The sequence below is a fragment of the Akebia trifoliata genome, chromosome 4, assembly GCF_017979445.1.
Source record: "Akebia trifoliata isolate Shusen 1 chromosome 4, ASM1797944v1, whole genome shotgun sequence".
Lineage (NCBI taxonomy): Eukaryota > Viridiplantae > Streptophyta > Magnoliopsida > Ranunculales > Lardizabalaceae > Akebia > Akebia trifoliata.
The window spans coordinates 10,893,954-10,917,022 of record NC_141378.1 but is presented as its reverse complement, the minus strand read 5'-3'; the positions used below and the strand labels follow the sequence as shown (position 1 = coordinate 10,917,022).

The window sequence follows — 23,069 nt, the reverse complement described above, 5'->3', positions numbered from 1 at the left end:
AAAAAATAAAAAAGTCAAAATTATCTATCATAGTTAATTTTGGGTGGGTAAGAGTAAAAGACCATCATCATCTTCGCATGTTAATGCAAATAATTATTCAATTTGAATTGACCTCAAAAACATGTGGAAGTCTCTTCAACTTCAATCAAATTAGTACAAAATTCTTACTACTTTCTCTAAGATAGATCAAAATTATAAAATGAAATTATGTATATATTAATAATGAAATTTGAAAATTCTAAGAAATGAAAGCGCGTTGGCAATATCTGTCCAACATGCAAAATGGAATAATTTCTAATTATAGATCGTGCTCACAACAAATGAAATGTGATGTGAATGTGTCTTTAACAAATGACAAGAATAGTGAAAACAACATCGTAATTGTCGCAAACATATAGGAAAGATATAATAATCTACAATTATGTTAAAAATAAGGGAATTAAATAAAAATAAGAATTTTATTTTATTTTAATTTAATTTTTATAATTTCAACTAATATATATAAGATTGTGAATCTAACTTTAGCATCATAATCTCTTTGATAAATGGCACTGGTGCTCGTATGGCATTGTCGTGTATCTCACGGTGTAAGGACAATGTAAATGAGTTCTGCACAGCTTATAATTCACCTCAACATTATAATGCAGCTTATCAAGTCAAAATTATACTATGAAGTAGTTAATGTATCACATCTTCTTGACTTGGTTGGTGTACCTCTTATCATTGTTTTCTCCATTTATAGAATTGATGAAGCTAATATGTACCGTGGTTTTAGGGAAATTAAAATTAGTTGTGTTTCAAAATTCTTGGTATAGAACCCAGATGCTAAGGTTTAATTTTATTATTTTCAAGATTTAATGGATGTCTTTTCATGTTGATTTTGACATTTTAGAAAGTCATATCTGTTGGGGAATTTTTATGTACCTTACCCTAATGTGGTTCTTTGCAAAGACTTTTTCCATTTAATATTAGATGTTGGATAATGCTTATCTTAAAAGATGAAATATTCCCACAATAATAGAACAGAAATATATATATATATATATACATAAAATGCATTAATAAGATAATCATTTAAAATTTTAATATATATTTAATATTTAATATGGTAGGGTATAATTTATATATATACGGTATGGTATCCCCACATTTTTTGTGATGGGACTGTTGTAATTCTTCGATTTCAATTCTTTGAATTTTTTATGATTCATTGTCATTTAGAATTTTTGAATTCTCTCTTTTGTAGATTTTAAAGATAGAATGTTTCTTTCCTTTTTTGTGTTTGTTAAAAGTCAAATATTCTCTTTACTTTATTACTTTTGAAAATTATAAAGACAACTGTTCAAAATTTTAATCCCATATCGAGTACTAAAGATAAAAGTAGTATTCAAAATATAAATGTTTCCACTCTCCCTCATATTTAGATGTGAATGAGAAAGAAAGTTAGTATCGTGCACATATGAGGGCCCAAGGCACCAGGGGACTATAGTCCATTGAGCTTTAGTGCAACCCACACAAAAGATCTTAATACGCGCACGCGCATACAATAACACACGGGCACGTTGAGCTGGGCTTGGTCTTGGGTTTCATTTGGGCATGAGACTCTAGTCCATTGAGCTTCAGTGCAACCTGCCATAAAATCCTAATGCGCGCGCACACGTCGCGTATGCACTAACATACACATGCGTCGAGCCAAGCTTGGGCTTGGGTTTGGATTTTATTTTAGGATCTTTTTAATCAAAATTCCATTGTTATTTTATTCAATCCCAACCATTGATCTTCTTGAACCGTTAGATTAATGATTTCTAATCTTTAATGTGTTTTGGATTGTTGGGGTTCTTTGACATACAGAAACGAATATCCACTACATTTAATCTTTCGTCTGTTGGGCTTTTTCAAACCATTGGACTTCTTGTCTATAAAAGAATTTGTGCCCTGGTGTCTGAGACACAAAAAATGAGTTTTGATCTCTCTTTTCTACTCTACTATTACCAATTATGTTATGTCATTTTAAAACTATTTTGCTTGTACAAAAACTGGTCTGATCTTGTTCGTTGTAAATATATTATTTTCGAGTATATAGTTAGTAAAGTGTGGCTATTAAATCTTTGAAACCAACCACCTGAAATCGACTGCATTGTGAAGACTATCATAAGGGGGCAAAATTGATTTTAAAGACATCGATTTTTTCGTGCCTCAATCATAAATCGATAAGTTCTTCCATTGTTTTGTTCATTACAATCAATTAATGTTTAAGCTTTATTTTTTTTTTAGAACACAAAACCTAGAAGAATGACTAATCCTTATAGTTGTACATCCCAACCCCATGAAATTTCTTAACATGAAATAAAGTTAATAGGTCACCCAATTTCAAACACATGACTAGAGTTACTATTGAACCAACCTCCTCATAGAATTTATTTGATTTTTGTTAATAAGTCGTATACAATGATGTCATGTCCAAAAAGGGAGAGATTTTGAGTTCAAGCCCCTTCATTAGACACCCACATGGATTTATCATTGCTTCCTTGGTATGTGTGGTTTGTGGGGGTATTGCATGTACCTGAGGAACTTAGGGGAGATATGGTGATCTAAGAGGCCAGTTACATTGTCCCTAATTGTCGGGCTTACAAGTTCGACTCCCCCATCATAAAAATAAAAATAAAATTTATTTCAATAAAAATACTTTTGACATTGTACCAAAATAAATTTTAATAATATCGAAAATCATTAGGAAACATGTATTCTCCTACAATCTTAGCTCTATGAATGTTGCTTTACCTTAAACTTCATTTGAGACTAAAAAAAAACCTGTACAAATAATTGAATCGAGAATTTGAGTTATACTTTTTTCTATTTGTTTGGTTTACATACAAACTAAAGTTTTGGGATAAGATTTTGTTGTTGTTTATTATTGTTGTCCTTGTTGGATGCAAATTATTCAAAAAAATGGACAAATTATCACCAGAGGTATATGAGAACGAAAAGGACTTTTCTAACCTAAATTTATGGTTGAGGCTCTCCATTAAAAGACAAACTTCTTATAGACAAGAATTAACCTTCTAAGGATTAATTGGTACAATTTTGCTAGGGATATATTTTTATTAGGAATCTCTAGCATCTCAACCATCTGTTTGATGGAGAGCCTAAATCTTAAGCTGGGGCACTAGTGTTTTCCAAAAGAAAAAATTATAATGGACTTTTCTATCATCAAACAATCGATTAAGACGTTTGAGATAAGAGGAAAAAAACAAATTTTCTTAGAGATTAGTTCTTATTTTCTGATGATTAACACTATTTGTATAGAAATATACTTTTCTTTGAATACTAGGGATTCCAAAGAAAATGTATCCCTAGAAAATAATACGAATCCATGTGAATATTGGCTGAGACCTATACAAGACATTGACCCCGAAACATTGAATATTTCAGGAATGTAACAGTTATGTATCATAATATTATGTATCTGTTTGTATCGAATGTATGCATAGGTTATGTAACATAATATATCGGTTGATATAGTATCTGTTTTTTCACTATTCGAAACATCAAACATTCATTCGATACGATATTTTAAACCATGTTAAGCCCGAAAAACAGTACTTATCCCTAGAAAATGTCCTTGTGAAAAATGTGAAAAACCCATAACCCAGTCCACTAGAGTGCGCATTTAACGCACCTGTTCTATTTAGAATCTCACCAACTTTAAAAAGCAAATTATGGAGAGCTTCCAAGAAGCAACCCATCTTCCATACCAAACGTTTGTAACTCTATATATACTAAGACTCTCTAACCATACTTTCAAATACCATCAACGACAAACCCTCTCATGGACCCACACAACACCTCTTTCTCTTCTTCTTCTTCATCTTCATCTTCTTCTGCACCTTCTTCATCTGAGTCTTCTTTGGTTTCTAAACCAACAAAAACATCAAAGAAAACAGAGAGAATCAAAGGACCTTGGATCCCAGAAGAAGACAAGATCCTAACCCAACTAGTTGACCTACATGGACCCCGAAACTGGTCTCTTATAAGCCGTTCCATACCTGGTCGATCAGGTAAATCGTGTCGACTTAGATGGTGTAACCAACTCAGCCCAAACGTCCAACACCGTCCATTTTCTCCAGATGAAGATGAAACAATCTTGACCGCTCATCAAAGGTATGGTAATAGGTGGGCCACCATTGCTAGGTTACTACCGGGTAGGACTGATAACGCTGTGAAGAACCATTGGAACTCTACACTTAAGAGGAAACTAAGAGAAGAACGGGTCGGTTATAATGCAGGTCCGAGTTTGGGATCCGGGTCGTCGGAATCTGACCCACTGACCACTTTGACACTTGCACCACCTGGTGTCAGTTGTTCAGTGCCGGAACAACGGTTAGAGAATGTTCCAGATGGCTTTTGGGATGTTATGAGAGATGTTATTGCGAGAGAAGTCAGAAATTATGTTTCTTCTTCGTCTGAGAAGTCTGGGTTACAGTAGTTGAGGGGAAGGATGATCGTGTACTTCAGGGAGTTGGATAGTTATCAAACTACAGATCTTCAATTCATGTCATGATATGCACTCTTTGGTGATTGGTGATTTTTAAGCCATTGGTGAATTCATCAATATTAATCAATGGGCATGCTTATATGATTAAATAAAGTGGATGGAGATCACCAATTAGGTTGATTGTGGGTATGTGGACACGTGGCGCAAATGGAGACTTGTGTGTGGAAGATTTGGATTCAGATGTAAATATTTGGTAGGGTTAGGGTTCGAAATGAAACAAAAACTCTTGTGTTAACCCAACAACTGTTCTCCAAAGCTTACTTCAATGATAATGGAAAGGAAAATCTAGGGATTCGTGAAGTTCTATGCTGATCCCTAGGAAATTAGTGTTAAATTTGAATCGGGTTGGAGTGAATTGATTGTATCTTATATCGCACATCCTAACCTGAAAGTGAGTAGGAATTTTAGATGTTTTTTAACATGCATCCCGAGGGAGAGTATTTATAATTCCTATACATTTTTCTGTCACGATGTGCTATATGAGGTACACTCTTGGAGTCACTGTAGTATTATTCATAAAATTTTATCTTTTAAAAATTTACTTTTAAGAATAATGTTAGAATTGACCTCAGGCTGAAACCTCATATCACACTTTTTAATATAAAAGTGAGGAATCATAAATGTTTTTCATCGAGATATGAGTGAAAAAATACCCATCATTCCTATCCACTTTCACCTCACTCAAGAAGTTTGATATGAGGTTGCATGTTGAGGTCACTCAAGCACAACTCTTTCTTTAATGGTATATGCAAAGGGAAATTCTTGGGATTTCAAAAGAAACCAGTGCTAATCCCTAGGATATTTATAGTTTTCTTCTGTCTCTTATTTTACACAACCCAAGAGCACCTATATATTGTCTCCATATCATGTAAGTTATTCCCTTACATGATTGCAACCACACCTCATATTTTGTTGTTTTGGGATCTTTTCTCTTTCTTCAAATGGATTGGAGAGAGAGAGAGAGAGAGAGAGAATTAGATCGATTCTAAAAGGCTTTTCTTTTTTCTTTTTTTTTACTTTTTAAAAAAGAAAAAGAGAGACCAAAGTGTCCAACATTCACCAAATTAGAGGATTCCAATCACTAATCTGTCAAAGGAATTTGCACATTTTAATATTCCTCCATGTTCTAGTTATTTGTGGGACTTGAGAAGGAGATGATTAATCATCTGTTGGGAAAGAAATCAAAGAACTTTTTGAGAATCTTACAAGATGAAGTATAACCAATTGTACAATTGCAAGTACATCAAATCACTCATGTTTGTCCAAATTAATGATCCAGACCATAAGAATATGAGTCAAGATAGTCTGACCGTCTACCATAAGCCCCCATCATAGAAGAACTGTAGATCATTTGCCTCAGGGGCCACATGCGAGGGTGTAACCTCACTTACCTGGTGCGTGTGATGTGTGATGTGTGGGTGTTGCACGTGCCCCAGGACTTATCCTTGGGCAAAACCATGATCTATGGACTGGGCAAAGCCCGGTCCACTGTCTACAGGATACCCGATTATCAAAAGAAAAAAAACAAAAAGAATATATATCATTTGGACTATGAAAATTTAATGTATTAGGCCATGCAACTACTTCGATAATTGTAAATGAATGATCAATTGCACATTAATAGTGATGTTAATCAACAAGATTAATTTATACCGTTGAGGACACGGATATGTCGAGAATTTTTGTAATATAAGAGTTATTTTGAGAACTTCTATTGCCGCACCAATTTTTTTTATCACACTGAGCTTAGAATTATAAGATGTTGGCATCTGCAAACGCTATGAATCATAAAAGCCTATTTGTAATTTAAAATATTAATTAAATGAATTTTTAACATTAAAAGGATTTATTTGTAATTTAAAATATTGATTAAAGGGTTTTTGAAACTTACATAATAATAAAAGGATATTTTTATAATTTTGATTATGAGATGTAATTTTAATTATTTTTAACCATAATTATATTAAGTTTAAATGCAAATACAAGGGCATTTGTAAAATCCAAATTTTGGTGTCCAATCTTACACATTAACCCTGATGTTTATACTATAAAATGTGCAAGATATTGCAATCATTCAGCATCCTAAAAACACCCTATTGTTTATTTTAGTCATTATCTTAAAAAGGCAAGAGCATCCCATCAGAAAAATAAAATTAAAATCTTTTGAAATCTCCGTAAATAGAAAAGTAAGAAATTAGACTTTGGTTTCTACTTCTGTCCCATTTCAGCTTTTGCATTTTATATGAGAAGATGAAAGCAGGAGCAACTACCAAACCCTCATTCACTTTTGAGGGCCAACCAAACATGGGCGCTACTTGGTACGCCACACAAATCATTTGCAAATTGAAACAAATTTCTAAAATCAATTTTACTGGTGTTTGATTACTCGAAAAATTTACAACGATCACCAAATTCTTAAGAAATTTTAGCAAATGATTTGATTCCAACCTATTCTTATCAAAATTACTAAAAATACCCCTTATTAAGAAAATTAATTAAATGATAAAAGACTCAATACTTATACAACAATAATACACACAAAGTTATGAAAATACCCCTCATTTAGATATATTAAATTGCATATTAAAATTACAAAAATACCATTCATCAAAGAGATTTTTAAAGAATTATGATTTTCTGACGTCACCCTCTAACATACATCCCCATCACAAAACCGTAAATCATTTTCCTTGAGACACACATGATCATAAATCATTTTTTGTACATCCAAAGGCAAATGATCTACGGTTTTGTGATGGGGGCATCAGATCACCATGACCCATTTTTAAATTATAAAAGTAATCCTCAATAATTATTGCAATAACATGAATATGAAGTCACAAAAAATAAATCTCATAACATTTACTTATATATGAAAATTAAAAAAATACCCTTCATCAAATTTATTACAAAAATATCCATCAACATGGAGGTACTTTTGGGAGTTCATATCCATGTTATGTTAACAAGTACTAAAGGTGTCATTCTCGTTTGAATAATTTCTTTGATGATGGATATATATATATATATATATATATAGAGGGGACGGTTCAGCAGTCCTAAAGTTTGCCAAGTTTGGTGCCAAACATTTTTCAAAATATGGGTTAGAAGCTTTGGAATGAGCTGATTTTTTCTGAGGATGATCTCTATGATGAGGAGATCATACTCACCAAAAATCAGCCTATTCCAAAACTTCTAACCCCATCAAAAGTGATTTACAAAAATTGGATGGTCCACGATTCTTCAACTTGTAAACTAGGGTTAGAAGTTTTAAAATGAGCTGATTTTTTGTGAGGATGATCTCTTCACTGTAGAGATCATCCTCACAAAAAATCAGCCTATTCCAAAACTTCTAACCCCATCAAAAGTGATTTACAAAAAATGTTTGGCACCAAACTTGGCAAACTTTAGGGCTGCCGAACTGCTCCCACATATATATATATAGGGAAATGTTCAGCACCCTAAGTTTTACCACACACTTTAACAAACGTTTTTTGTCTTACATGGGTTAGAAATTTTGGAATGGGCTGATTTTTGGTGAGAATGATCTCTATGATTAGAAGATCATCCTCCCCAAAAATCAGCCCATTCCGAAATGTTTAGCCCCATGTTTACAAGTTGAAAATTTGTGGACCGTCCATTTTTTGTAAATCATTTTTTATGGGGTTAGAAGTTTTGGAATGAGCTGATTTTTGGTGAGGATGATCTCCTCACCATAGAGATCATCCTCACCAAAAATCAGCCCATTTCGAAACTTCTAACCCATGTAGGACAAAACGCGTTTGTTAAAGTGTGTGGTAAAACTTGGGTGCCGAACGGGACCCTATATATATGGAAATGTTCAGCACCCTAAGTTTTACCACACACTTTAACAAATGTTTTTTGTCCTACATGGGTTATAAGTTTTGGAATGAGCTAATTTTTGGTGAAGATGATCTCTATGATTAGAAGATCATCCTCCCCAAAAATCAGCCCATTCCAAAATGTTTAGCCCCATGTTTACACGTTGAAAATTTGTGGACCGTCCATTTTTTGTAAATCATTTTTGATGGGGTTAGAAGTTTTGGAATGAGCTGATTTTTGGTGATGATGATCTCCTCACCATAGAGATCATCCTCACCAAAAATCAGCCCATTCCAAAATTTCTAACCCATGTAAGACAAAACACGTTTGTTAAAGTGTGTGGTAAAGTTTAGGGTGCTGAACGGGACCCATATATATAGGGAAATGTTCAGCACCTAAGTTTTACCACACACTTTAACAAACGTTTTTTGTCCTACATGGGTTAGAAATTTTGGAATGAGCTGATTTTTGGTGAGGATGATCTCTATGATTAGAAGATCATCCTCCCCAAAAATCAGCCCATTCCGAAATGTTTAGCCCCATGTTTACACGTTGAAAAATCGTGGACCGTCCATTTTTTGTAAATCAATTTTGATGGGGTTAGAAGTTTTGGAATGAGCTGATTTTTGGTGAGGATGATCTCCTCACCATAGAGATCATCCTCACCAAAAATCAGCTCATTCCGAAACTTCTAACCCATGTAAGACAAAACGCGTTTGTTAAAGTGTGTGGTAAAACTAAGGGTGGCGAACGGGACCCTATATATATATATATATATATTTTCAATGTGGGGGTTACTGTACCTTTTGATAGGGATATTTTTGTACATTCAGACGTATGTTAATGTAGCATGTACCGAAGATATATTTGTAATTTGAACAATTTCCGTAATGAGGTTTAATAAGTTAAAGGTTATAACAAGAAATACAAGAACTTTTTATTGCAAATATCAACCAACCACAAAAATAGATTCGCAAGAGATTTTTGAATAGTCATCAACCAAATTTAAATCATAAATGCAAATGATTTGCAGTGTTTCAGTGAGACAAGGTCAAAGTCTTCAATTGATTGACTTATTGGCAAAGACATTGATTATCCAAACCCTTGCTGCATAAATCTTTAATATTGCCAAAATCAATTAAAAGCTCACAGAAAGCAAGCAACTTCACATTAGACAGCCATATCAAACTCCACATTCTTAGCCATATAGGAGCATCCATACTCAGATATATATATATATATATCTGCAAGAAAACCAACCCATAATTAGTTTAACTTATTAAAGCTTTTTTAATTAACAAATAAATTGCATCAGTCCTTCCATTTGTTTATTTTTTTGCTATTAAATTCTTGTTGTAAGCAAGAGAACAGAACCTACATAATAATAATAATAAATGCAGAAAAGAGATAATTTAGCAATTATTTTGTAAAAAATGACTGAGAAATCAATGAGGAAATTAAATGGCTCACCAGATTGGCTAGTTCTATGAAAAGGAACATAGTCTACTTGCTCAGCTTCAAAAACAAACAGGTTCAACTGTTCATAACTAACAAGTTTTACGGGAGACAAACATTTGGATCTTCTTCATCCGAATCAAACTCGACCTGCAAATTGAAAGTATGTATTAAATAAAAGCAACAAGTACAAAACACAAGTCATCAGAATATTCAATTTCAGTTGTAGCTTTTGATTCAAAAACTAGAAAGATGGTATAGAAAGCCACAAATAAAAACAATCATTGAAAGCTACCAATTCTATTAAAAGTTCAAGATAAGTTTTTTTTTCGAGGCCTTCTATTAACACAACAATTTTTTTACTTATATAATCTTCTTTACTTATACAATTTTTTTACTTATATAATTTTTTTACCACACTACAGGTATATAATCTTCTTTTTTTTTTTTAGTTAAAAGGTTTATGGTTAGCCAGGTGAAGTTGAGTTCAAGGGGATCTGAACCCAGGTCATGGGAACATCACTCTTACCAACTAAGCCAAGTTTGAGATAGTTATGGATAAAGAAACTCACATTTGTATCTCTAAACCACCTTCCATGGCAATCCCGCTTCCAACCTGCAGCTGTAAACTTGAGTTCTCTCTCTCGACGCTCAACAAACTCAGACTGCTGCTCTGCCAGAATCTTGCCAGCTGCTTCTGTTGCACATCCTCTACTATTTTCATTAGAATCTAAGGGTTCAGATTTCACTTTCAGTGTTGACTCGGTTCTTTGTTCGGAATGAGAGGAAGAACTAGGCGAAAAGAATGACGTACTTTTCTTATTGGATTTCAAATTATGGTGTTTGTTGGGGGAATTTTTTTCAGGTCTATGGTTACTAAGCGCCTCGGAAGCAGCCTTCCGTGTCCATTCAATCAGCGGCTTGCCCTTTAGTTCAAATTGTTGGTTGGAAATATGAGATGTAGCAGTTCCAACAGAACCATCCGATAAGGCTATTCTCTTCTTCATCTCTTCCTGTCGCATTAATTCCCTTTCTTTGAGCCTGGACTCAGCAGTGACATGTCGTGATCCCTTCTTGTGCATCTAAAGAATTACCCTTTTGATGATCAAAAACTGGGAAGCGGAAGCAGTGAACTTTTTTCACTCAAAATGTTATATTGATTACTGATAATATTAATCAATATTGATTTGTTATTAGCTAACAAGGGTGGGAATAGAGCATAGTTAACACGGGTGTTACTAGTCAAGCTCTATAAGTACCCAAAAAAAATAAAAATAAATACATCCACTCCAAAGACATGGGGCGAGTGAAAATATAATAGCTATGGATAATGGTGAACTATCGATTGTATTTCAATACGAAATTTATTAAATAAAAGACGTTTATTTTCTTCAAATTTGTCAATTCTAAATTATAAAAGAGGTATTTTTTGCAACAAAGAGTAAGTGTTGATAGAATATGTACGCAAATGAAGCATACAAAATAAATATTAATATATGAGTATATCATTTATAATGGCTGTGGAAGCGCTCTACAACCTAAGATAATTTTGAACTTGATGCTCCCGCATTCCCGTTCCCACCCTCGCGCCTGCTTCATGCTCTGGTCACTAAGCCCGACCCAGGATCCTGACCCTGAGGGTGAGATAAAAAATTTATTTTATTTTAATTATAATTAAACCCCAAAGATTGATAAACTAGAAGAAAACCCGAAGTCTTATATTATTAGACAGCTCTTTAAGATGGCTAAAACTTTTATGTTTTAATGAAAAATTGAATTGGATCAGAAAACTTTTAAATTTAGGAAAATGTTGATGTGTACTCATGAAAAGAGGAAAAAAAAACATTGTTCAGTCCTATATTCTTATAAAAAAACTTATTAAAAATTAAGAGAACAGTATTAGACACCATTTTTTTTAGATAATAATTAACTTTCATTACTATTTTAATAAAAGATAAGATGTCATACTTAATATATAATTATTCTAGGAACGAGGGCTTGAAATCAAAAACTCATGTGCCAAATTTTGCAGTCATGTGTAAAAACATCCAGAATAGTTTAAATTCGGTCCACTAAATGATTTTTCCTTACTTTGAAATTTTTACTGTAACATCTACTAATTGTTAGGGCACTTTTCGCAAAAAAAAAGTATGATATTTTCAAATCTCATTGTATTACCGTTGCTACATCTTTTATTTTGTTAATAAGATACAAATCAATGAGTTGTCGTCTCACCCTAATAATTTTCAAATCTCATTGTATTACTCTAATAAATCAAAATAAACAATTAAACACACAATTGTTACTAGGAATCACCATTTATAAAATGATAAACTTCAAAACATAATAAAAACTCTAATAACATGTCCCAATCTCATCAGTACATGTTTTGAAGGTTCAATCTAACATAAGGGCACTAAATGCATAAAATAAGAAGGAAAATAAAAAATGAATATACTCGTCAATCTCTACTAGAAATCCTCTTAATCACCAGGATCATCGTCAAATTTGAAATGGAATCCAAAAATGTCGGTGAGCCAAAGCTCATAAGAAAGCAACACTACAATAATAATTCTTATTTTACACATACAAATCAAAGATATATGAAGAATAACATAGGCCCTTACATGCATATTTTCATATATTTAAATGCAAGTAATGGTGGCCGAATTTTCCACCGACTCCACCATGACCATTATCACTGATTTCATAACATCTCGGTCGGGCTCTCTGTCCCACTCGGAGACCTTTTCCGAGGGCCTCCAAGTTTTACACACAAAGTCCTACACCCTATTTACTCATTCCATAACACTAATACCATCATGATCAAAAATAAATCTCATGTTGCATATTCATCTTATAAAATTCATCTCACAGCTATCATTAAAATACAATCGTGTAAATCATATCTTGTTATCACACGAATCAAGAAATAACGAAATACCTAATATTCCTTTATTTTTCTTTTATTCGTATGTACCAAAAGAATTGATTGTAAATCCTACGTTTGGAGTTTGATCAAAAATCTTACGTAAATCCAAAATCATCCTTCTTCAATCGGTGACACCTTTAATGTTCTTTACAGTATTCCAAGGAGTTAATGTAAGCTTACTACCTACAATGTAAAAGAAAAAAAAAATAGTGTTTGAGGAAGTGATGAGAATATGAGAGTAAAAGAAAAAAAAAAATAGGGAAAAAAAAAAAAAGATGAGATGAGGACCACTAAAGACAGAAACGTTGGAGCTTTTCTCCAATGGTGGGTAAGTATTATTCCTTTCTTGAGTTCATTTTTTAAAATAATAAAATCTCATTGGTTCTCTTCCTCAATCATTTTTGGAAAATTTTCATTATCAAGCTTATTAGTTTAGGAAACTAAAATCTATCCTCCTTCATAGCTTCAACCAGAACACCTTACTTTCCTTATTTGCTCATGACAAATGTCATGATCTAAATTTATCTCTAAAAATATAATGTCACGCAGCCAATTGTACGCTAACACATAATTTGATGGATTTCTCCACTACTAAATAACAGACACTTGGAATTATTTTGAAACTTAAAATATGAGGAAAAATTGGGATAATTGAGTTATTTTTTAGCCTTAGTGGCAACCACCAACTTACAAAAATGGTTGAGACACCTCTAATTGGCTCTTAAAATAAATTACCTCCATTGCCCCTCATCAAAGCCTACTATTTTTACGCTTGAATCATTTAATCCAATTGACCAATCCTATCCTCAACACTGGATAGGCCTATGCCCATTATCATAAACCCATGGGCTCATTGATCACACATAGCATATGAATAAAATAAAATAAAATAATTAATAGTACGAAAGAATTATGTGGATCGTCGTAAAAAAAATTGGAATTCCAAAAAGGAGAACCCGTATTTTTGAGTAACTCCTCGAAAGGGGCATTACGATTTGAGAAGAAGAGGAAGCTAGCACCAAGATTCGTTGGACCATTAGAGATCCTCAAGAGAATAGGAACAGTAGCGTACTAGGTGGCATTACCCCCTCAAATAGCAGGAATACACGAGGTATTCCACGTATCAATGCTACGAAAGTATGTGCCAAACCCGACTCATGTAATCCAGTGGCAAGTGATTCAGATCAAAGATGACATGTCCTACAAGGCGAGACCCATCCAGATTCTAGACACTAAGGAACAAATCTTTCACACCAGGATTATTCCTCTGGTTAAGGTTTGGTGGCAACATCATGACTTGGAGGACACTACAATGGAGCTAGAGTCAGACATTCGTAGCAAATCTCCAGACCATTTCTCCTTTGGAGGTATATTATATAATTTTGAGGACAATTCTTTTTAGGGGGGTAGATTGTAGAAATCTGTACTATTATTTTATTTTTATTCTTATTTTGTTGAAAGGCTTGGGCCATGTGTGATCAATGAGCCCTTAGGTCAATTAAAATACCTAAGCCTATCTAGTATTGAGGCTAGGATTGATCAATTGGATTAAATGGTTCAAGTGTAATTAGTGTAAAACAAAAGGTGGACTTTGATGGAGGGCAAAGGAGGTAATTTATTTCAAAAGCCAATTAGAAGAATAATTAAGGAAAAGGTGTCTTAATCATTTTGGTAAGTTGGTGGTTGCCACCACGATTCAAAGGTCACCAAATTATCTCAAATTTTCCCCCATATTTTAAATTTCAAAATAATGTCGAGTATTTCCTATCTAATGATAGAGATATCAATTAGACTGTGTTAGGGTACAATTGACTACGTAGCATTATATTTTTAACTATGAACTGAGATCATGGCATGTGTCATAAGCAAAAAAGGAAAGCAAGGTGATGGTTATAACTATCAAGGAGAGTAGATTTTCATTTCCTAAACTAACAATTTTTGTAGAGATTTGTTTTATTGATTTACCTCGAACAACTAAAACCTCATTAATGATGGGCTCTCTTCCTCCACGGACATGCAGGGGCATCGATGTGGTATTTGCCAAACACCGTCCGACACTCAAGTTAGAATGGAAGTTGCAAAGAATAATGGCAAATAACTTTGATTACCTTCCAAAAGTCCTTTTTCTCAAAGCCTCATTTCCTATTTATTGGGCAAACTCTTTCGTTAACTATCTCATTTAGCCATGTCACCTCATTTCCTTATTTTTTATTTTGATCAGCAACCTCATTTCCTTATTCATGGGGATTCGAGCTTATCCTGAAATTATCTTTTTTTCTAAATCCTTGGGCTTATTAACGGAAAGTTCTTCCGTATTAGGAAGTGGTTCCTTTATGAAAAGATGTGATTGATACACTCAATCACTCCAAGATTCTTTCCCAATTTGAACTCAAAGATAACAAGAAAGCTTGTCTCATTATTATGTTATGATCTACCCTACCCTGCCTGAGATGGCCAAAACCCCCCAACTCAACTTAGCTACTCACTGCTGAGTAGAGCCAATGAACTCCCATTAGGTACCACACATCTGGGCAGCATTGGACTTTACCTTAATTGGCCACCAAAATTGTCTCAGATTCAAACACATGTAGGTTCCAGATCAAATTCATCTTTTACCCTATATACAAGATTGACAGTAGAAATTTTTCAAAAAAAGTTGAGGAGGAGAACCATTGGAATTTTATTATTCTAAATAGTGAGCTCAAGAAGAGAGTAATACGTACTCCACCATTGGAGAAAAGCTCCAACTCTTTTGTTTTTAGTGGTCCTCATATCATCATTTTTCTCATCCCTCTTCTTTTTTTTCCATCTTTTCTCTTCTTACTCTCATATTCTCATCTCACCCTCAAACCTCATTCTTTTTCGTATGCATGGTAGGTAGTGAGCTTAGTTTGACTCCTTTGAATAGTGTAGAGAACATTAAAAGTGCCACCGATTGAAGAAGGAAATTTGGGATTTATTCAAAAAAAAAGTATCAAACTCTTAAGGTAGAATACATGATTAATTCTTCAAGTATATATGAATAAAAGAAAATCGTATAGAACTGTGTTTTCTATTTTTATGAGCTCACATCAACGTTATTCCAAATTTTTAAAGGTTTTTTTTATCCAATTGAGTTTTTCATTAAAACAAAAATGTTTTAACAATCTTAAAGAGCTTTCCAATCATATAAGGTAGATGCTCAAATTCCAAATATTGATCATGTAGAGAGTTTTCAACTCAGCCTCATAAATATCTTTGTTATCATTATTCAACGTTGAACTAGTTTTAGGGTTGTCCGTCGTCATACTAGGGAAAGAATCGATTTTCATTGAAACATGAAAGTGGTGCATTTTTAAGTTAGTTTTCCAAAATAATAAAGGACATTGGCTTACAATTTAGATTGAATTATAGAAATTTCGGGTCCAGTAAAAGTCGATTTGTCCCCAAATTGTGATACTTTTATGTTTACTAAAGTCAAAAATGAAGGCTTCCGATTTTGTTCTAGTTTATCAAACTTTTGAGGGTTTAATTATAATTTAAATAAAATTAGTTTTTCATCTCACCTCCCTCCCTCCTCTCGAATCATGATCGTGGGCTCAACCACAAATCCAGATTTGGGGGCGTAATAGGATCTGGCACGGGGACACATCAAAGTCATGTTCACCATTACCAAACTAGAAACAAATTAACTTTGACCATACTTCCTAGTGTTGATCCAACGGTGATCATCTATTTCTCTTAATCGAGCAGTGATCATCATTTTTCAATGGCACCACCCCCTATCATGTGTCTAGATCCCATGCATCTTGAGAGTGCATTTGTTTTTAGAACTATAAGATTAAAACATCATGATGCCAATGACATCAAGGCCCATTGGTAAAATGGATTCAAGCTTCAGTACTACTTATCAAGCTAGTATTGAAACAATGAAAACCTTAAGGACACCAATAACTCAAACTAACAGCCATATCCCATGGCTTAGCTCCATAAGAGATGCGTCTTGGAGACCAAATTAGGACCACCTAAGACTTGTTTCGGAAAATTCTGTAATTCCTTGTATAAAGACAAGACATAGACACTGTTACATTTTGAGGAACTTGATTTCTGTAGCTAACATAGTATCGAAGATCAAAATTGGGCCCACATGTTTTTAGTATATGAATGGAGGTACCAATAACCCTTCGGCCTACTCTCTTCATTGGCCCTTTGAAATGAAAGTATAAGAGGATAATTGATCTTATCAGTAGACTCAATATTTTTTTATGGGTAAGTTGGACGAGTAGACTCAATATTATGAACCATGTGCTGGTTTCAAGCCTATAATAAATGCATGCTCAAATCTAGTTGTTGGGAATTGTCAATCGAGATGGATTTTTGTCCTTTTTGATGCATCAGGGTGTCCCTACCCCTTTAGAAGGGGGACTAATCCCTCCAGATACGCCCTACCACCACAAACAGGCATATCGGGTGGTGGGGAGAGTCGATTTCACAACCCCATGGAGCATATCTAGCTTGCTGAATTTATGTCAAATTCGATTTGACATATGGTTATAGAGGTAAATAAAATTATCTTTGTAACATAGGCACCATGTGACACTTTGAAATGCATGTAGTCAGTCTTAGTTCTCGACTCGACTTAATCCAACTAAAAGTAAACTTAGATCCCGATCTAACTTCTTGTGAGAAGCCTCATCCGAGCTTTAATAAAAATAGATCAATATGGTATTAGAGCAACCTCAACACACTCCCTATCCCACTCTCCATCCCATCTAAACTGCCATTTTGGAGAGCAAAATCCAAAATAAGGGTCTCCAACGCACTACCCATCCCACTATCCATTTTGGGTAGCAAGTTTGGAGTCTATTTTTTGGCTCTAAAAATTACATGACCCCAATTGCTATTTTGGAGTTATTTTGGATAATAGGGGTCTCCAATGCACTACTCATCTCCATCTCCATCTCCATTTTGGGTTGAATTAAAATAGGCAGCACAGTTGGAGTGCATACCCCTTGAATATCCAAAATGGCTATCCATTAGCACATGGTTACCCATTATGAGTAGTGATTTTGGATATCCCCATTGGAGTTGCTATTAGAAATGAAATTGGATAAGAAAAGTGTATTCTAAAACCGAAAAAGAACCCAAAATCCTAAAGACTCTCTCTCTCTCTCCATCTGTATTTAAATCAATCAAATATATATATATATATATATATAACCCACAAAAAGAATTACAAAATTAGGTCCCACAACACATCAAAAAAATGGGTCCAAATAATCACACAAAACCTATATAACTTATAATAAACACCATAACGTATAATAATGGATCTCAAAATTTTGCAGAGAAATCAAATGTGGGATGTTTTCTCTTTCTAATAACGAAATAATTCAAGAAACGCATTGCCCCCTAGTATGAGAACTATTAACAAACAATTTTGTAACAATCAAACACTCAAATTATAGGATTTTGGGAGTTAGGGTTACGTACAGAGAGCATGAGAGAGGAATCGAAGATTGGATTATTAGGGCAGACGAGGCACGCGTATTTCCCATTAGAGAGCTTCTTGTATGAATCTGAATCTCTATTGTTGTTAAGGCCGTCCACGATAAGATCATCGACTCTTCTTTTTCTTTGATGCGCTTCTCTTCCCCAGCTATCCCCACCGAACACACTCATCTTTCTCCTCTGATGATTTCTCTATGAAGGTGCGCACTGCGCATCGTTTTAAAACCTGCTTCTCGGATCGTCTCTACTTAGTTGACTCATTAGAGTCGTTTCGAATCGGACAAATTAAATGGTTGGGATCCGGTTCGTAACTCGTAAGAATTAAAAAGTTTCGGCTACTGCCACACCATATTCGACTGACTGACGTTCCAAAACTAATTTATATTTTAGAAACAATTCCTTAAAAGGCCCTGGTGGAGGGATTTTTTTCTAACTAATCCCTAAGATTTGGGTAATTTCTGAATAGTCCATTTAGTAAAACATTTTTTTTTTTTAATGATTCCTCATTATTAACGAACTCACCAAACACATGATCCCAACCCTTTAAATGCAAAATCCAATGATTAAGATTAATCATTGGGATAAGTATCTCCGAGATTTGTGTCATCAAGATACTCATAAATCTCAACCATTGGATTTTGTGTTTAAATGGGTGTGATCATGTGTTTTTTTCATGAGTCTTTCTTAAGAGTCAATGGATCCCAACACTTTCATTTATTGTCGAGCTCACCACTTTTTTTATCTAGATCACTAATTTTTATTATTGAAATCGACAATTTTTAAAAAATGTCGAAATTGACAATAAAAAATAGTGAATTCAACGTTGGTAAACCCCACCTATCTTCATTTTTTCGATTAAAATACATGAAAAAATCAACTAAAAACTTGAGATAACAAATTGTCTTAGATGATTTCAAATCAAAAGAACCACCATTGATCGATTTTCATCCAAAAACGAAAAAAAAAAAAAAAAAATCCTAGTTTTTTACATACATTTTCAAAATCCTTGAAAATAATTTCTTCTTCTTTCTTAAATATTTTTCAACAAAATGAAATCTTCAAAACTTGATTGGAATGCCGAAAGTTCAATTTTTTTGGACAAAAAAGGTGAGATCGAACAATTATGACATTAAATCATGAAAAATGTGGTGGCCCCTAAGTTGAGATTTGAACCCAACTCAATTACTTGAGGTGTGGTCTTGGCCATCTCACCAACCCTCAGATAGTTACAGTGGAAAATTTTGCTAAAAGACCTCTCAAAATGAGATAATAGGCCCAAATTGTCTTGAGCTCGATCATCTAAGATTATCTAAAACCATGCTTCTATGAGAATGCAATATGATATTCCGGGTGAAAAAAAAAAACTGTATTTTCATTCCTAAAGAGTTCGACTAGTCTTACTGACTTGGAAAATTTTCAAATCTTATTGAGGGTTGTTGAACTCAACTTGTGACATCTAAAAACATGATCTGATGCCATATAGGGATGTAAATAATAAAATTCTATGAACTTAGAAAAACAAAGTTTGAAAAAAAAAAAATTCACCATTGAATTTTAATTTTAAATTTGAGACTTCGGTGGAAGTTTGATTGCCATCCATTTTCAAAACCTTGAATCAAACTTGAAGCCGTGGTGTTGGATTGACAATGTGATAATCCATTTGAACTCAACAACCCTTAGTAAGATTTAAAATCTTACTAAGATCAAATTGAATATTTGTCAAATTAGTCGACCTGGTTCATATAATACTCATAAAAAAAACCAACTACTTATTAATCGAATCAAATTTATTATAAAATTCAATCGGACCCCATGCGTCGCCTCGATGTTTGATTTTTTCTTGACCTCACCATGATGGTGGTGAAGTGGTTGTAGAAAATCCCAATGTTACTGCGAAACTCTAGTGTCATAAGGGATTGGACAAGAATGCCCTTTTTGGATTTTTCTAGGTTCCCAAGGAGAGGGAGAGTCCGAGGGAAGGATAAAACAAGTTTCCTAGGGATCAGTACATGTTTCTAAAAATCAATATTGTTTTAAAGAATCTGCTTTGCCCCTCAAAACCAAAACACAAAACACCAAAAAAATTCACATAGAAAAGCCAGGCCGATAAGAACAAAGCCAGTGCCTAAGAAACCGTCCATCATTCTTGTTAAGATGAGAGTGATTCAGATATACCCTATGTTTTGAAACTTTGAAATGCCTCCATTGACCTTGTTAGTCCTCTCTTATAGAGTAATGCAAAATGACTTAAATGCCCTCACCTCCAACGTTACTCAAAAACCTTGATTTTTCTTTTTTTAAAACTCCTATTTTCTAGTTCTTCAACCTCTCTGATAAATTATTTTAAATATATTTAACTTAATCTTCAACCCATCATTTTCAACCTCACCTTAATCTCTTTTAAGAAACCGATGATTTTCCATTCAAAATTTCATCATCTTCTACTTCAAAAATAATATCTTGTAAACAATATTTGAAGGTTGAAGTACATAAAATTTTAAGGATGAAGAATATGGTGAATTTTTTTTTTTTTTTTTTTACTTTTTTATTTACCCAAGAGCCTGAGGAGGATTGATTTTGGTAAGAAAAATCAAGGATTTTTTTGTTACTAATTGAAGTCAAGGGCATTTAAGTTATTTTTTATTAGTCTATTATAAAAGAAGGAGGTCAAAGGGGCATGTCATCAGTATGAAAACATAAGGGTAACTCAAATATTCACCAAAACATTAAGGGTTACGTTTTCATACCCTCATCCAACCCAATGCATCCAATGCAACATTTAAACGCATATTTACAAGGAACTGAAACAAGAAAAATAAATGAAAAAACACCCTAATAAAGCCATTGATGCAGAAAACCATAGCCTAATGGAGTCGTATAATGATAATCATCCTCGAAAAATGCGATATTCGAGAAAAAACCCTTACACCAAAGCATGGGAGATTGAAATGGCAGAATTAGCTAAAACAAAGGAAGAAATCAACATGGCTCGATATGACACCACGCAATCATGGCTAGACTCTAGACCCCTTGTTGATCAGCTCGAGAAGCTTCAATCAGATCTTGCAAATGCTAAGAACCGAGCTTCAATGGCTTCCATTATCATCTCAGACCTCAAATCCCAGCTTGAGACTACAAATTCAAGCATTAAATCAAAAAAGGATGAAGAATTCAAAGCTAGGACAACAATTGAAGAATTGGGTACGTCTTTGGATCGAACACGGGCAGAAATGGAACAGATTAAATTAGAAGCAGATCAAGAAAGGCGAGCACGAGCAAGGATGAAACAACAACTACGTCTTAGGAGACAGACGTTACGAAACTTGCAGCTTACGCTTCGAGCAGTGAGAAAAGAATCAGAGGCTTTTGGAGCATCAACGGCAGATGCTCTTAACCACATCAAGCGATCGAATATAGACGATAACCCCATCAGACTCACCCATGAAGAGTACTACGCCTTAACAAGAAGAGGTAAGGAGGAGACATCGCTTGCAGAGTGGCGTGTATCGGTATCCATGGAACAAAAACTTATGGCCGAGGCAAGCCGAGATGAAGCATTGAGAAGATTGAAAGAATTTTACAACTCGCAGAACAAATCAAGGAAGAGAAGCATGGAAGTCAATGAGATAATTGGACGTAGTGAGAACGATATGGAAAGAGAGAGGGAGCATGAAGGTTCAAGAATTCAACAGCAAGCCCTTGACAACAAAATAAGAACTACTTCGGTGCAGGCTAATACAACATCTGCCATTGATCGTGGGTCTCAACAACGTCAGTTTAGAAGATCACGAAGTAATCAGGGCAAAAAAATGGTCAAGAAGAAGAGAACATCCCTTTTGCAGAAGATAAAAACTTTTCTTACGCGAAGCATAATAAGATTTTTTGGATGAAATTTAGAAAATGTAGTAGTCTGAGCGGGTAACAACCTAGGTGAAAGTCATTTGAGTAAACAAAAAACTCATTAGTCTCTTACCTAGAAAGAATGTACAAGTTCAACGCGCTAGAAGAGCAAGAGAAAGAGTTCTTTTATGATAGGCTAACATTGCAAGAGAAAGACTGGAAATAATGTGATTTAAGGTAAAGACAGATCCCACAAAGCAATGAATTCCTTAAGCCACCTTCCAGGTCCAGTTGACCCTTGACTCAACCAGTTGCACGTGAGACTTTCCGAGGTGGCAGTGCATTTGACCTTGGGATTAGTCTCATCCGAAGGGTTGGGATACCCACGATGAGCACAAACCGAAAAAACGTAAGAATAGCATACTCAACACACCCTTGAATGAATAAAAGAGATTCTTTAGAAAAAATTGTAAGGAAATATAAGGTTTGTTCAAACAATTATTTTTTTGTTCTAGCTTATTTTATTCATGATCGATCACATATCCTTTGCCAAAGCATTGAACAAAAACATTTCATAAGAAATAGAGAAAAGACTACGTAGGATATGTATACAACGCATATTTATAAATTTCATTTCAACTTATATGCCAGATGGATATGGGGGGCCAACATTCGGGGAATATTGTTGAATTGATGTGAATGGTCAAGATGTGTAGATAATCCATGAGTCTGTCGACCTCTACCATGCACATGGTGGTATAAATGATTTAGTGAAGAGGGAAGAGAGGAAGAGATTGATTGTAGGTTCAATTTATACAGCATAAGAACACCTATATTTAATCCTTTAACACTACTAATGTGATAAATAAAAAATCGATGATCCTTTACCTTACCAAGATGGCTCCTTCGCGAAGTTGTTAGTCTGATTATTGCTAACAAACCAAGTACACAAAC

At 34.1% G+C, this 23,069-nt stretch overlaps 1 protein-coding gene and 1 pseudogene across 1 annotated transcript; one reads left to right on the top strand and one right to left on the bottom strand.

The window, feature by feature from the left end:
* The first annotated feature begins 3,716 nt into the window (after positions 1-3,716).
* On the top strand, positions 3,717-4,960 carry LOC147403733 (transcription factor MYB73 pseudogene; annotated as a pseudogene).
* Positions 4,961-9,310: 4,350 nt separating this feature from the next.
* On the bottom strand, positions 9,311-18,506 carry LOC147403732 (uncharacterized). The gene is made up of 3 exons (XM_086439447.1): positions 18,258-18,506; positions 10,426-10,935; positions 9,311-10,003 (listed from the first exon to the last, which is right to left on the bottom strand). The coding sequence occupies exons 1-3, from the start codon at positions 18,444-18,446 to the stop codon at positions 9,956-9,958; spliced, it is 747 nt and encodes a 248-aa protein (XP_086295573.1). The 5' UTR covers positions 18,447-18,506; the 3' UTR covers positions 9,311-9,955.
* Between the last annotated feature and the right edge of the window lie 4,563 nt (positions 18,507-23,069).